The sequence below is a fragment of the Drosophila sulfurigaster genome, chromosome 3, assembly GCF_023558435.1.
Source record: "Drosophila sulfurigaster albostrigata strain 15112-1811.04 chromosome 3, ASM2355843v2, whole genome shotgun sequence".
NCBI lineage: Eukaryota > Metazoa > Arthropoda > Insecta > Diptera > Drosophilidae > Drosophila > Drosophila sulfurigaster.
Window position 1 is genome coordinate 36,232,143 of NC_084883.1, and position 16,510 is coordinate 36,248,652.

At 38.2% G+C, this 16,510-nt stretch overlaps 4 protein-coding genes across 4 annotated transcripts in view; 2 read left to right on the forward strand and 2 right to left on the reverse strand.

Moving 5' to 3' along the window:
• Positions 1 to 1,181: 1,181 nt before the first annotated feature.
• On the forward strand, positions 1,182 to 2,889 carry LOC133840486 (uncharacterized). The gene is made up of 2 exons (XM_062272340.1): positions 1,182 to 1,677; positions 1,732 to 2,889. The coding sequence occupies exons 1-2, from the start codon at positions 1,382 to 1,384 to the stop codon at positions 2,801 to 2,803; spliced, it is 1,368 nt and encodes a 455-aa protein (XP_062128324.1). The 5' UTR covers positions 1,182 to 1,381; the 3' UTR covers positions 2,804 to 2,889.
• Positions 2,890 to 3,172: 283 nt separating this feature from the next.
• LOC133840053 (SUN domain-containing protein 2) lies at positions 3,173 to 6,275 on the reverse strand. The gene is made up of 8 exons (XM_062271707.1): positions 6,190 to 6,275; positions 6,030 to 6,125; positions 5,867 to 5,965; positions 5,710 to 5,805; positions 5,556 to 5,654; positions 5,035 to 5,496; positions 4,667 to 4,976; positions 3,173 to 3,757 (listed from the first exon to the last, which is right to left on the reverse strand). Exons 1-8 carry the CDS (start codon positions 6,273 to 6,275, stop codon positions 3,173 to 3,175), a joined length of 1,833 nt encoding a protein of 610 aa, XP_062127691.1.
• A 1,474-nt stretch (positions 6,276 to 7,749) lies between these two features.
• Positions 7,750 to 8,678, forward strand: LOC133840487 (uncharacterized protein C16orf52 homolog A). Its single transcript, XM_062272341.1, has 2 exons — positions 7,750 to 7,938; positions 8,009 to 8,678. Exons 1-2 carry the CDS (start codon positions 7,836 to 7,838, stop codon positions 8,407 to 8,409), a joined length of 504 nt encoding a protein of 167 aa, XP_062128325.1. The 5' UTR covers positions 7,750 to 7,835; the 3' UTR covers positions 8,410 to 8,678.
• A 485-nt stretch (positions 8,679 to 9,163) lies between these two features.
• Positions 9,164 to 16,510, reverse strand: part of LOC133840484 (adenylate cyclase type 2) — a 44,970-nt gene continuing 37,623 nt past the window's right edge. Inside the window, 12 exon segments of the mRNA XM_062272338.1 lie at positions 9,164 to 10,884; positions 10,956 to 11,198; positions 12,036 to 12,050; positions 12,190 to 12,294; positions 12,354 to 12,566; positions 12,626 to 12,788; positions 12,852 to 13,165; positions 13,686 to 13,893; positions 13,972 to 14,198; positions 14,550 to 14,668; positions 15,758 to 15,779; positions 15,782 to 15,858. Coding sequence (XP_062128322.1) covers positions 10,753 to 10,884; positions 10,956 to 11,198; positions 12,036 to 12,050; positions 12,190 to 12,294; positions 12,354 to 12,566; positions 12,626 to 12,788; positions 12,852 to 13,165; positions 13,686 to 13,893; positions 13,972 to 14,198; positions 14,550 to 14,668; positions 15,758 to 15,779; positions 15,782 to 15,858 — 1,838 coding nt within the window. The 3' untranslated portion in view covers positions 9,164 to 10,752.

The window sequence follows — 16,510 nt, forward strand, 5'->3', positions numbered from 1 at the left end:
CAACTAAAACTAAACTGAGGGCCAGAGCTCTTTAATAACACTTGCTCGTTCTTTATCGGATATTAAAAAATTGCTGATTTGAGCTAAATATCTGACACGAACTGTTCTCTGTGTTTATTTATTACGATAGTCTGCGTTCATCAAATAACCAAAATACACTGGAAGCTTATTCAACCAGAAGCAAACAACTATGCTTAAACATTCTAACAAAAGTAAGAGAAGTACAAAATTAAATTTAATGGGGTCATTAATGTCTAAAGTAACTTCCCACGTGTAAATAAAATTAATATCAATTCAAATCCAAAAATAAAAATATTAATCAGCTCAACATTTCTATATATTATGTATTAAAATATTTGAAAGAAAAGTATTTAGTAGTTATTATGTCCTCTCTTCTAATTAATAACCATTTGAAATTCTTTTTGAAATGTATTACATCAGTTTTTTTAAGATCGTATCGACGCATTTTCCTGAAATTATTTATGTTTTCCCACTTATATTTACAATAATTATAGTATATAATTATAGTATTCCCACCTTTTTTTCAGTGTGCTAACGGCGTGTGCCGTTAGAGGCCTGCGAAAGAATATTTTAATGCTGTGCCGACCACTGATTTATAGACATATGGGAATTCCAAGAAAAATTAGGTGGCATGTGTTTTTAATGTTTGTACTTCCACGAAAAATATCAGAAAATTTAATAAATGAATTTTGATTTTAAAGTGTTTTTTATATACAATTATAACACTTTTATTCGAGTAAAATATATTAAACATGATTGGTATTAGAAACGATGCAGGGCAATATTTCTAGAGTGGATTTGATCTATATTTTGTTGGCTAGTTTGAGGTTGAAACTACTCTGTTTAGTTTTGCTAGATTCATATTGTTTTTTTTTTTATAGATATAAATTTGTATACGTTGTCTCTACTAAAGCCCTAATTCTTGGAAAAACAAAAGAAAAATCCAAATACATAAAAAAGATTTTTGCAACAAGCAGAGAAACGAGTATGATAATTGCCAGCTTGATCACTTTTCGATTATTATTTACTTAAAACTAATATTCATTGTCAATTTATGAAAGCAATTTAAGATATTGAACATAAAAAATAACAATGGAGTATCAAAGTTTTTAAGTTTCTATAGTTAGATTAAAAAAAAAGTTTTATTAAACCCTTGAAATGAAGTAGGCGATTGTTTATTTGCATAGAAAAACATGTAAATGTGTTCAAATAAATTCTGGACTTAAAATGAGCTAAATCCAAACGATCTAATTTAGAAGCTGATAATTCTTGCTGTCTGGCAGGAGCAGACCGCAACAACAATTTGGTCAACGAATGCAAAATTGGGCTGAATAATAAATTAATAAAAGACGAACATAAAATGTTTTGCTCCGAAAGTTGTGAGCACGGCATTAATGCGACCTCATCTGGGCGCATTTTGTGTTCGAAGAAGTCTGCTGCTCCAGTAGAGCAGCAATCGCCTCAGATGGGACAACAACAACATCAGCAGCAGCAGCTGCAACAACAGCAACAGCGATTGCGTTTCGATCCTCAGCAACCGAGTTGCAGCATGTTTTGTGATGCATTGCCGCCAGCAGATTTGTGGATGCAGAACTGCAATTCGGCGCCACAGCGCATGGGCACCTGCATTGTGACCGAGGGGCCAGAGGGCTTAAGGTAGTTAAAGTTAATCCTGTGACATTCTATTCTATATTAGTTTTATTTTTATAGCATCGACTGCAATGTGCCAATTCCGAATTCCTTTAATCTGGATGGGTACAACCCGCAGTTGTTGTCATTCCTAGCGACACCCGACGGTAGCGACAACATCAACAACAATAATAATCTTGGTGTGTCGTTGCCGGTTGATCAGCTGCCGCAATCAGTCAAGCAAACCAAAGTGGAACGTAACCGAAAGAAGTCACAACAGCAATCGCAATCAACAGCTAGCGTATGCCATTGTTGTTCTACAAGTTATCCAACAAGTTATGCGCCCTCGAATGAGATGAGCCCCGACATGAATGCTTCTCCTCCAGTGACTGTTATGCCAGTTAATCAGCTATTGGCCTACCTCAGCGGTGTAATGTGTCCGCCAGCAGCAGCTAATAAGCCGCCTCCGTATCCTCCTCAAAATCTGCCACCAGTTCCATCTTGCTGTCATATTCAAGTACACAGTTTGCAGCCTATGCAACAGCAACAACAACAACCACCTCCAACATTTGCTGCTCAGCCACCAGGATTGATGCGCTTCGAGTTACCCTGCATGCTCACGGGATTCACATCGGGTCAATTGCATCCCGAGCAGCCGCAGCCACCGTTCGCCCTGCAGCTCTTGCCATTGCCATATGCCGGATCCATGCCGTCCATGCCCTCCATTCCTCCATTACCAATTCCAGCTGAAAGTTTGCCTACGCAGTCAAAGCCAACGAAACATTCTACATCGACGCAGTCTACAGAAACTTGTGTCCCTCCCCCTGCAACACCACCCCTTACACCACCAGCACCTTCAACAGCATCATCGCCAACACATTCGTTACCATGTTCGAGTCTAGGAGATGAGCCCAAAAAACCTATTTTAATCAGTAGGAAAGCGGGTCCACAACGCAACAATATTGATGCACAACACTCCTACGGCCGTAGGCCATCATTTCCGCTGGGAAATGGCAATGGAAATGGCTGTAGAAATGGTAATAGAATCAGTAATACAAATGGTAATGGCAATAGCTGCATGAACCCACCTTGGCATTGCTCGCACTGTTCCCATTGCTGCTATCATCCCTGTGATCATCATCAGCGATCGTAGGCGTATCGAAAGTTAAACCATAGTACTAAATCAATGATGAATAAATAAATAAACATTTGAACTAAGTTTATATTTCCAGAATTTTAGACATAGTTTTAGCATTTTTTATTTACACATAAAATATATTATTTACAACTTTTTGTGATCTATTTGAAATAGATGTCGAAAATAATCAATATACTTATATATATGAGTAGTAGTAATACACATTTGAAATACTATTATAAAAACATGGAATAAATTTAATTTTGATTGTGAATTTATCTGAAGGTAATATTACCCATTCGGAAATAGCAAAGGCACTTTAAAAATTGCAAATCACAATATGTACATATAATATATATAATACAATGTATAATACAATACATTTTATGGATTTCTTGATTCCATGTCATTCAAATAGTTTGTCACATAATTGCTGATGATGGACGTAATTGCAGTTTGTTCAATTGCCTGATTCACATGGTTTCTCTCGTTGGCAACAGTTGTAGACGTGTCAGGTCGCGAAAAGTGTGCTGCAGTTGCTGCTGTGGCATTTGTACGGCGAAGCGCTTCTCTTGATGGAGCAGCTGGTGTTGCATATGGTGGATATAACATCATATTATTAGCTCTATGATCGATGGTGTGGCGACGTCTCATCATGCGCCCACTGCGCGCAGGTTGTTGTCTGATTTCAGTGCGATATGCAACTGGTGGTGGTGGTGGTTGCATTGGCGTTGGTCGCAGTGATGCTAGTGTTGTTGTCGTCACTGGTGGCGGCGGTGGCGGTGGCATCAGTGTGTTATTGGAATCTGCCAGCTGCGACTCGGCGTATTGCGAGAAGGCATCCTGAAAGCACTGCAAACGTGGTTGATACGGAGGAGGTTGCAGCTGACGCAAATAATATTGATGTTGTTGCTGCTGCTGATGTTGGTGTTGCTGCTGACTATAAGTGAGCTGAAGCTGTTGCTGCTGCTGATACTGCAGTTGTCGTTGTTGTTGATGCTGCTCTTGGTGAGGATGTTGATGATGGTGATGATATTGTGGTTGTTGCTGCTGCTGCCATTGCCACGATCTGGAGCGCTCTTGCAACTGTCGTTGCTTCTCAGCAATGCGCTGTTCTAAGCTGTCTAAGTCCTCTTTTAGCTGTCTCTTCAGTTGATCCCTTTGAGCATGCAAACTATCCTCATGTTTTTTACTCTCGACCATTTTGTGCATAAACAAACGATGATAATCGGCGTGTTGCCGCTCGCTTAGCAATCGATCCGCATAGACTTCTTTGAGTGTATTATTTAAACACTTTAATTTCTCCTCCTCCTGGCACTTTAAGCGCTGATATTGCGCATTCAATTGCTGCAACTCTTCTCGCCACGCCTCCAAATGTTGATGCTCTTGATGGGGCATTTGATACGATGGCTGCTGTTGCTGCCACAAAGGAACTAATTGTTGCTGTCGCTGTTGCTGTTGTTGATGTTGATGTTGTTGATTTTGCTGCTGCTGTTGATGTTGTTGTTGCTGATGTTGAGAACTCAGAACAAGTGCATATTTATCGTACTGCAGCTGCGTCCATTCGCTGTCACCCATCGAACTATCTATAAAATGTGGCTGCAGATTTTGATTCATTAGACTAACAGCATTGTTGTTAACGATGCTGGATTGCGGCAAGTCTTCAGTTTGTAGGTGTGGCAAGATGATGCGATGCATAAGTTGCTGACGAAGTGGCTCCATATCGCATGAATTGGCTGTTGTTGCTGCTGGTAGTCGATTTGCTGCAGCAGCAATATGTGGCTGATATTGTTGTTGAGGATGCTGCTGCTGGTGTTGCTGCTGTAGCCGCTGTTGGTCTTGCTGACGTTCTTCCTCCAAGTGCTGTACTTCTACTACTTGCTGTGGTTGCTCAACGACCTCGGCACATGGACGAGGCAATGGCTGCTGCTGTGACTGCAATTCAGCAGCCACCACCTCCACAATCACTTCTTGATGTTGCTGTGGTTGTTGCTGAGAAGCTGTCTCACTTGAAGTGTTGGGCATTTCGCTGTAGCCCACTTGAATATCAACGCTAGCAGACAGACTTATATCCTCCAGGATTCCCATCTTTCGGCTGTTATCGCTGCAGTCCGGATTGTGCCAACGGAAGAGCGGCAATTGTTGCTGATCCTGTTTATCCGCCAGCAGCTCGTTAGCACTGCTACGACTATAATATACATATAATTGTCGTAAGTAATTCATTCTTTTAATTGCTTTTCACTCACCTTAAGTCCAAGCTGGAGGATCGCTTCAATTGACGTTTCGACACGCGCTCTATCAGCTCATCGGTGCCATCCTCTTCGGTCTCTGACACAACGATTTCCTCCAGAATTATGCAACACTCTTCATCGCTGGGCAATTTCTCTTGATTCAAATTAGGCATCATTTGGGTTTCCTCTTTCATTTGCGATTTTTTGTGTTCAAGGAGCTTTCTTTTCTCCTCAGTCTTCATTCTCTGCTCCCTTAACTTTCTCCTCTTCAATTGCTGCGCCACAAAACGAGCTCGGCCTGATCCAACTGGAAACTTTAGCATTCGTAAGCGGTAGTCACTATGTTTGCTGATTCGATCCAAGTTATTTAGGGATGTGGGAAATCTTCGCTGATGCAGCTCACTGCGAGCCAATTCCCGAGGTATAAACAGATTATCGTCACAATAAACACTGGCGCGACGTTTTTTTGTCTCCGCTCTGCAATATGAAAAACAAATTGCTAAGCTTTGTTTTCATTTTTATTTAAATCGACGTACATTGAAAGCGAGTGTCTTTCTTCCAAAACTAGTGGTCTTTCCTCTCGATCTCTTGGGCGATTTTCTTCCTTGTTTTCCGATGCTTGTTCTGTTATAACACTGTATAATATGATTTGCATTAGTAGTTATTAAGTATTGTTCTTGTTTAACTCACATAGGATTTCTTTCTATTGCTTTGTCAAGCGTATTATTTTCATGATGCTCTAAGGGATTTTGTAGCTGATTTTCACACGCAGGGTTTGCTTTTTCACTAAAAAATAAAATTAAATGTATTTGAAAAATATGAAAAATTTTTTAAAAAGATCACATACCTTGAAAGCGACTGAAATCTTTCAAGATCAACAATGCGGTCTTCACCTTCCTTTAATTGAGCTTCTTCTTTTTCCCCAATAAGGTGATCTTTGTTATTTCTGACATTATCCGAAATTAATGAAAATTTCCTTCAAAATCTGCATTGTTTGAGATATAACTTACTTATGCGGTGAAAGTATTTCCTCGAATATATAAAGAGTGTCTTGGGCCTCATCCGATTTCTGTTCAGCACTGACCTCGGCCTTCTCTTTCTCGTTTCTATTATTATATATATAATTTATGTTAAAATAAAGATTTACAATTTTTTTTTTTTATTTCTTACTCATTTATAATCAGTTTTGAGCTTATTGTTACCAAAACGGAGTGGGAATCGGATTCAGACTCGGATTGGGATTCGTACGCGTTCATGTCGAGCTGTCAACTGTATGCACTTAGAGCTTTGTCCACCGCTTTTATAGCCCACAAACAAATTCAGTATCCAATGTTTACAAAAACTCACATTCAACGGAGGATTTCATTGAATTGATTGACTCTTGGTTTTGTGAAATTCGATAGTCTTTCGTCTATCAAAGCGGTCCTCCACATACAATCCAAAAAAACACATCAGTCGCACTACAATCAAATAAACACATCAATATTTACTAAATTATGAGGTTTCAACAATAATTTAGCTGTTTCACTTTACAATATTATAGTTCGATTTATACTAGCCCACGTCAGCTTTTATGGGAACTGATCTTAATCCCAATACACAAAAGCGTTTAAACTTTGGATAAATAACTTTAGCTATCTTGTACAACTTAAACCTTATTGATCAGCGTCTTATTCCAAAACCAATTACAATTATGATACACGAAAAATTCACAGAATTGTGTTTCTGAAAATCTCTTCTTACTTTTGCACTTGACGCGCGCGAAGCTTTGTCGTTAGGCTGCACATAATTTAGTTTATTTGCAATCACAACTCGATGCTTTGGTGCGCCAACCAATAATAAACAAATGACAAGAGTGTTCCATTTTCAGACTGAAGGCTCCTTAATTTCGGTTTCGGGTCTTGGAGCGACGTAGGCGCGACGAAATTTTAGCCGACGCAAACAATGAGCGAGCTTCGCGTTGCAAAGCCGAATGCTAAATGAGTGCAACAGAAATTAACAAATAATAATAATACAATATGAGTGCATGTGTGACTACCGCAACACCTATGTGACCGAACAATTATGGCGCATAGAAAAGTCTAAAATGGGGAAAACTAAATTAAGATATCCGTTAGATAGTACAAAAATAAGTTCATAATGAACATGGTAAGAGGATTGTACACGTATAGCACAAGCTGACTCAACAGCGGTTAACCACAGTTAGGGACACGTCAGCGCAGTTCGTGTCCGCCGTAAATGTCGACCGAATACTCGGCCGCCCATTGATGGCCATCGGCTGTATAGGTGTCCAGCCTGACCACTTATAATTCCTTAACATTTAAATGTGACTGCAACTGTAATTGTGTTGTGGTGTCTTTGAACTTAGCTAGACTGTCTATAGATAACATTTGTAATGCAAAACTGATTCTAATAATAGCTACGGTTTTAATAGTGTTCAACAAGTTGTCAATTAATTATGTTTGTCGAACTTATATGTGATACATTCAAAATAGTAATTCCTCTTATTGGTAATAATTAAAATATTTAGTTAAAATCACTTTATTTGAATTACAAATAAATTACTTCACATATATTTTTAATTTTCAATCCAGCTTTAAATTTTAAATTTGAAATTAGCGCATTTATTTTAGTTATCGATAAATGTAATGTATGTTGGCAGCGCCATCAACATTCTGGTATATTTCGTAGTATATTTTCATTGCAAAATGGCAAATTTTTAAAATGCAACTTGTGGTCACATTGTTGCTTGCGTTGTGGAAAGAAAATAAATAAATAGGAAAAAGATTGTAAAACCAGCAAATTGGACAATAATTATGGATAAACTAACAACAATAAGTGCGACGCTATTTATGGCCGCCGATGTATTTGCCATTGTAAGCCTAGCGCTGCCCGATTGGATTATAACTGAGGAAGCTGGTAAACACAGCAAACAAATAAACCCAATCTGTGAAACAATAACAAATTGTATTGTTGTATTGCGTTACAGGTGATATACGACTTGGCTTAATGTGGACCTGTATGACACTGTACAATCGCCCACAAGTTTGCTACACACCCGACCTGCAGCCGGAGTGGCTAATTGCGCTTGTTTGTATTTTCATTGGTTGCATTTGCATCACGACGACAGTAATATTGCTCGCTTCAAGTACCTGGGATCGCAATGTGATTCCCTATGCACGCTGGGTGGGATTTGCAGCTATGGTACTTTTCTGTTTTGCCGCTGTTGTCTTTCCGCTCGGTTTTCACATCGAAGAGATCGGCGGCCAGGCTTACCAGCTGCCAAACACATTCAAAATCGGCATATCCTATATAATGTTTGTGCTGGCACTGTGGATCACAGTTGTATCCGAGTTATTTGCCGGCAAAGTGTGTCTGCCACACTTTTAAAACGTGAGAAGCCGCTAAGAATTTATATGTGTATATATAGACGCGTCTGAATTAGCTATTAAGTTCATTTTTGTTTTGCAGTTTTCTTCTGTGATTTGTTATGTTTTATTTTTACTTTTTGTTTTATGCGTATTGCTCATAAATGTATATTTTTTTAACAATTAAGCCATATGAACACAACACTCGAATTGACTTCAGAAATCTCCGTAGATCTAAATGTATTCACTTTGTATAAGAATAATTAAAAGAATCCAATGAATTTACTCACATTTATGTAAAATACTTTATTTAGAAATATTTGATAAAAGGTTTAAGTACCGACAGCATGAAAGTCTAGAAAGCAACTAATTCGAGTCTGCGCCTGCGTTGTGTAAACGATTTGAGGAACTCCACTTAAATATCAGCTTTAGAAATCCGATCCATTACATTTATTTGCTGACTTCATCAAGAGGCCCTGCCACGTTGTACGATAATTCTAAATTTTTTGCTTATGGTCTCTCGGCTGGATGTTGTAACTGGAAACCAATTTGATGGGGCTGCACAACTCGAAAAGTACTTTACAAAAATTAAAATTCAACATAAGCATTATCGAGGCGCAAGCGCGGGAGCGGGCACAACTGTTGGATTCATTATGTGAGCATACAATATGTATTCTTCCATCCAGATGATCATAGCCCCCAACAAGAAGAAGATATGCCACAACAACTTGATTTTGTAGCCAATCAATATGACATCTACGACGTTCTTATTCGTCAATATAACTCTCAACTTATAGAGCTGATAATTGGCCAGTATTATGGTGCTCATGCCTATGACACAAATCAATAGAACTGGCAACTTGAATAGCCAGTAAGTTCTTAACATTAAGCGCTGAAATATATAATGTTGCGGATAATATCGCAAACGCACATGATTGATTAAATTCCAAAATACGCAACCCAAGAGGGTGGCAATTATTGGCACCATCGTATTGTCGCGCCTCTCACTATATAGCAATATAGTTTCTCTTGTGTATGGCACCATCAGAAATGTTTTGTATTCCGTTTGCACCGTATATCGTCCCTTGAGTGCTATGTTCATAATGGTCATATAGCATATGTAAGTAATATAAGTGTACTTAAAAATAATCCATATGGAATTCAAATTCATTATGGAAGTATCTTTAGGTCAGAAATTTCGGGAACAAAATGTATGAAAAAAATTTGACTTTAATAAAAAGAATATACAAAACGTATTTGACAAATGAGTCAAGTGAAAATAAAGTTTTGATATATTTTATTTCAAAGAATTTTTGTTTTATTTTATTCATCATCCATAAATACGTAAAATGCTGTAAAATGGGGGAAAAATCTTGATAACAAGCTAATGAAACATCCGATTTCATATTCAAATGAATATATTTGACTCGTAAATACATTCGTAAATATTTCGATAATATCTGTGGTTAATTGTAAATTTTGGATAGCAATTACAGAGATATGCATAGAGTACAGTTTCCATAGTTTTAGAGTCGGAGGTATAGCATATTGGTTGGGATATGTTCAGTTTGAATACCTGCTGAATATAAACGAATACGTGTGCAATATTCAAATCATTGTCAGCAGATCCATTTGGTGTATTGAGGTGTGATAGTAGAAAAGTTTATAAAATTTACATTATATCATAAGTAGTTTAAATCTTGTTGATAGAAATTAGCTTGAGGTCGTTGAAATTATATTTTAACCGCATTGTGTTCGACCTGTGATGGCACATTGTTTAGTTAACGATTTATAAATTTAAGCATTTCTCCAATAGATGCGAATAACGAATAATTACGAACAGAATCTATTGGAAAAATGTTAATACAATAAATATGGTTAAATTCTATATTTGTAGTATAATCTTGTTATCGTTAATTATTTCTTGATTTTCTTTTGTTGAGGGGTGGGCTAAATTGCATTTGTATCTTTCCATATGTCGGGTTAGTTTTGCACAAATTTCATTAAATATTTCATAGTATTATAAGTAGATTAGTATGCATGAGTAGTTGTCATTTTGTTTACATAATAGTATAATTTATCGTCATATAATTATTCGCTGTTTAAGTGAGCTACTCTGCTGATTACTAATTGCCAACAATAAATCGTGCTAAATAACAATTAAAAATCTAACTAAAACAAATGTATTGACTTAATATAATTCCTAGTGTGCAACGTAGATTAAATGCTTAAAATTCTTAAAAAATATTTTTGAAAATAAATAACAACATGCCTTAACATAAATATGCCTATACATACAATAATGATAAATAGCATTATTATTAACAACAAATTGCGCTGGCCAACTGGTCGCATCGCATCGCAATTACAATTTACCATCGAATGGTGTCTTTACAAAATATGTGACTAGATTTCCCTTGCCCTTGACATAGGTGAGGCCCCGGCATTCGCATTCGTATCCGGCGGCCATTAATATCTTAGCTGTATTCTCAGTAGTCTGTTCACAAAATAAATGTAGAGAGTGAGTAGAGGGTCAAGCCAATGAATAGTTCAGTAGTACACATTTACCTGAAGGCGTCCCATGACGCCGCACGAATCCATGCGGGATGCCACATTGACGGTGTTGCTCCAGATGTCATATTGTGGCTTCTGGGCGCCAATCACGCCCGCAATTACCGGGCCGTGATTCAGTCCGATGCGCAAACGGAAACGTTGGAACGATTCGCGATTTATTGAATCCAATATGGACATCAAAGCAATCGCAAACTCAACCAATATGACCACGTTGTGCTCCTCGGTGCGTTTCTCATCCTATTGCACAGAAAAAAACCAAGTATAGTATTACATTTAGTTGGCTTTTAGGTATTCTCTTCGTATTGTATTATGTTCGCATTTGGCCTTTATTGGCCTGGTCAACCAATGTGAAAGCCAATTGAGCGTGTGCCGCCTAAACTTTGGCTAATCCCTGGCCATCGCGATGGCCAACCCTCATTTGGAGTCCTTTCAGTTGCGTTTTTTCTCTCTTTTGTGTATGAAGGGTCATTGTTTGATTTAACTGCTGGGTTAACTACATCCCTTTCTCTCACTCCCAAAACACTCTTCCTCTGTTGCCTTTCTCACATTCTTAGCGTGTGTGCTGGCCAAAAGTTTAATTAAACTTCTAAGCAGCGATTAAAAGGCATTTAAACACTAAATAACATTTGGGAAATTGAAGCTGGCCATTTATTGCAATGTGTTGCCAATGATTTTTACGGTCCGATAAGCGAAGCTGGATTTTTAATGCGATTTATCCGCTTTGTTAATAATTCAACTTCTAAATATCGTCAATTATTCCTAACAATAGTCCAACACAAATAAAATGTTTTGCTTCTTGAAAATAATTTTGTTTCAGTACTGAATAAACAGTTGTGGATGATGAAACTGCTCTGAACGCTTCTGATAAATTTACACAGACTTCCAGTATTTAATATTAAAGAGTACTGTACAAATTTGTTCTATAACTAGTTTCAAGACTAAATTAGAAACAATAATTCGACTATGGCGTGAATTCTCGTACATTTTTAATATCTGAAAATGAAAACTCTTAACGCTCTAATTTATATGTACGCAATAAAAATAATTAATATATTTTGTGGGAAATAAACTTACCGCAAAGCTACGCGACTATTTTGAGCATGCCCGAGTTAGCAGATTGTGTATATATACAAGATTAGTAAAAAGCATTAAAAGACGTTAATTAAAGCAATTGAAAGACAGTGGAATAGGCAGCAGATTGCATTTGAGCAATCAAGTCACAACTTACCGTAGCGCCATCCTCCTTGCCAGGTCTTAGACCCGATGCACACATATAGGTGCTGGCTATAGTTTTAATCTTTTCGATGCCACTGAATTTGGGTTTCAAAAGTAACTGAAGGACAATTTTTGATAGGTGTTAAATTGTTTAACTATGTATGTAAGACCTTATACCTTATCAAAGTCACAAATGATCTCGTTGAGTAAACGCAAACACTCGAGTCCCTGTTTGTTGACATCGGTCTCATCGTAGAACTCTTTATAGTTGGGTATGGAGGCGAACATGACTGCCACACAGGAGTAGCTCTCGTGATACAGTTCCGTTGAACGCTCCAGATGCAGAAAGTGCGTGGCAACGTGAGCTGGCAATATGTTCTCCAGCAATATCTAAGTGTGGCATAAACAATGAGTAATCAATGTTTGCAATTTCGCTAATTTATTTGTACCTTATTGATGCCTCGCATGGTCTCCACCTCCTCCTGTTCGACCTTTAACTTAGCCTTCCACAGAAAATCGGTGCGTGCCACATATTCACCTTGGCGATCCAGCGTGTGTAGCACAGCTATCACGAGCAGCAACAGCAGAAACCCCTTTACTTCTAGCGGCAAACTTGAATCGAATATTTGTATTAAAAAACAAATCATTTAAAACAATAATTTTATGAATAGTTACCTATTGTTATGGTGGACTAAATTGTACAGTTCATAGAGGTCGCTATAGCGGAGCACGAGCATCTGTCCGATCAGCGCCAGCAGCATGGTGTTCAGCTTGAGTATGAATCCAGATCGCAGAAATGCCGATATTGCCGCCAAGCTAATGGCGCAGCAGAAGAGAAATATGGGTGCTAAGTCAATATGAATATCCAACGGCTTAAATGATTCCACCGACAGAGTGTTGGTGTTATTGATGAACGCATTGCTGGTGATGTTCGTGCTGTTGTTGGTTTCCATAGGCAACGGCTCTTCATCGGTCAGTGAATAGTTGATCTGCAGCGACATATGGTAAAGCGAAGAAAATTCAGGACTGTGGCAAAGTGGGAGTGAGCACACGCACCGTGTATGCCTAACTTTTTTAATGCAAATTATCTACGGCCGGATGCAGCGTACAAACGCATTGAACGAGTATTCGAAATGAATGGGTTTTTCTGGTATGAGGAATTTCTTTCTTAACTCCATACAAGCTCCAAGTTACTTATTCGATCAGAGAATGTTGAGAATATATAGAATTTATTTTAAGTAAGTTTTAAGTATAAAACTTAGAATGATTAATCATTTCAATTTGTGTTATTTTTTAGAGCGAGAGTATGTGCTTAAATTCTGCAACAAACTTGACCAGAATACAATGCATTACATATAAAGATAACCCCCAAACTTGTTAGCTTGTTAGCTCAAATTCTGTAATCTTTTCGCTTATACTGATAATAAGATAATATCGTCTTTAATCACAACTGTATCTCTTTTTTCCTTAAATTATACTTATATCTGATTAACAGCAGCTGTAGCTTACCACACTGAATACGGCACATGAAGAGACGAGTATGTTGACGATGATGAACATGGCCAAGCGCAGATAGCGACTGCTGGCCACAACCTGGCCAGGACCATTGCGCTCCGTGGTGGATGCGTGCACATCCGGCACCGACATGTTGCTCAGGTAGAGGAACAGCGACAGCGAAATGAAACTGGCGAGCAGCGAACCGACCAGAGCCAGATTCCTGTTAAGGCGAGTTTTGACAGAGAGCAGGCGAAACAGAGTTAAAAACAAATCGCCGGCAGGATTAGATCTCACCTACAATTCAATTACAATCAACTGGACGACGGCCAGGGAGAGGAAGAGGACAAAGGCGCATATCAGGTCGTAGCGGAAATGCGTATCCGGCTGCTCACGGTACATGGCCTCCCGGGGCGTGTTGCGATACCACATGGTCAGCGGCTTCAGCTCCGTGGGCGGCCCAAAGAAGTTAAAATTGAAACATTTACGCTCCGGCGGCAGCAAATTTGATTCAATCATGGCAATGCTCTGCAACGATGACGAACGAAAGACCATGAGCCAAGGGGATGATAATAGAGTTTACTTAGTTTCCAGCTGCCAGCTTCCTGCTTTTACTGCCACTTCCCTCCGCCCTCAGGCGAAATTGCCAGCCACGAAAAGGAGGAGGAGAAGGAGGAGCAGCCGCAGCAGACGGCACACAATCCCAGCAAAATCTTGCCTGTTGATTGTTTTATTTTATTTGGCCAAACCAAAAACAAAACTTTGGCCAAATGCGTACAAAATTTCGCAGGAGATTTGCTGACATTGAATTGAAATTTGATTTTAATTCTGTGCACAGCTGCTGCAGCTTGTTGACCCCGATGCTTGACAAACACTCACCGCAAGTCCAATATTCTTGACCAGCTTCGATTCGGCAATGTTGGCAAAGGGTCGATCAGCACCCCAGCACTCCACATATTTGGTCATCTTCGATGAGGGCCGGTTGCGTGTGACATGACCTGCAATCATAAAGTCGGCAATTTGATTATGCCATAATCGAATACACTCAAAACTTGGTTTGGCCCCATAAAGTAGCAACCAAAAGCCATTCGATTCAATTTCGTTTGGCAAATAGCAGCAAGTACTGTGTGTGCTCGATAAAGTGAACTAGGAAAGTCAATAATGCAAAGAGTTCAATCCTATATTTCTGTTATGTTAATGTTGTTTTTAAATTAAACTACTCTGAAAGACTTTACCACTTCATATTTTCAAATTTTTTTATTATATCTTTAGATTTCGTTTAAAGTACCATAATAATTCGAATTAAATTTGGGTTAAGTAAGGGACTTTAAAAAAAAACTTTTGTAGAATATAAAATAGAAAATAGAAAATATCTAACAAATTAATAGAATCATCTGTAATGTTTGATTAAAAGAAAAATGTGTCCTTTAAATTGTTTATTTTTTCAAAAAGAAATTAAACTGTTCACTTCTTAGATGATCCACTGTAATTTCACTCACTATTGCCTTAATCCTTGACTTTGTTAATTCGTTGCTTAACTTTTAGCACCGCATTAATTTTGAATGTGCAGTGGCACGATCCTCCGAGCGTCGGAGTCACATCAAAAATGCCATCAAATTGAGCATTTTGCAGCCACAGCGACTACGTGACGCACCTGATGTCCTTGGCATGATTAAAGCACATATAGTATAGTAAAGCGACATAAAACCACTATGAATGCTGAAAGGGGCACAGACAAAGCTCAGCTGGCTGTCAAAGGCGCTTAATTACCATTGGCATGCTGGCCAATGTGGTCCAGACTCTGCATCAATGGTCAACAGAGGCCAGTCCGCAAACAAATGAAAAATTACAACAACTACAACAACGTGGTAGCCACATCAAATTTACGATGCAAAAGTTGCGACAGCAGCGATAAAATTATGCATAAGCCGTAGCTCATTTGCGAAAGTGATTTTCAACTGTTGCGTTTTATGGCCAAACCACACCCCAACTGACACCGGAAGCCGCACTCACACACACACACACACACACACACATTCACACGCATACACACCGGCCACACTCACACAGTGAAGAAGTCAACTCACCCGCATGACTGCGAAAACTCTCTCGCCACTGTGTATGGACAGCTTGCGTCCCTCGATGAAGGCGCCGGAGGAGCGTCGTCTGTCGGCAAAGGACATCAGACCTGCATGCAAGATGAAGATGCAAAGCGGGTAAAAATGAATTAAACCAGTTAACGACCAAGTGTGCAAGGCTTAAAAACTCATCAACTTTGCAAATGCAGCTAAAACTTGCTTTCAATCTGAGGTTGTGGGGTAACGCAGTAATATTTAATATTTATGCTCCTTAAGTTCTTTTAGAGGATCATACTTTTACTTAACAGTGTAACTTACGCTCAAAAATTTTGTATTTTTATTGTGTATTTTTTTGTATATTTTTATTTTAGTTGCCCATTTCGCATTTGTTTATTTTCCGGCTTACACCATTATACTTTATCTATCAACTCTCGACTTAAAAATTCATAATTAGGTACAAAATTAATTAGAATTAGCAAAATTTATTTATTATTTAATTTTAGAGACAATATTTTATATATTTTGGTAAATTTAGTAATCTATATATCTTAAACGTTTCAGTATGTGCATATGTATGTATATCGATATCCCAAATATATATTTCAGTTTATTTCAGAATTTTGTGGATATATTGATTTGTATATTTAACCAATAATATAAAATGCTTCGCTTTTATTGAAAACGCCATCGAGTACTAAGAGGTATTACTTTTATTTCATTTGTAAATTTTAAATATATTCATTATGTGAAATCTTTTATTTA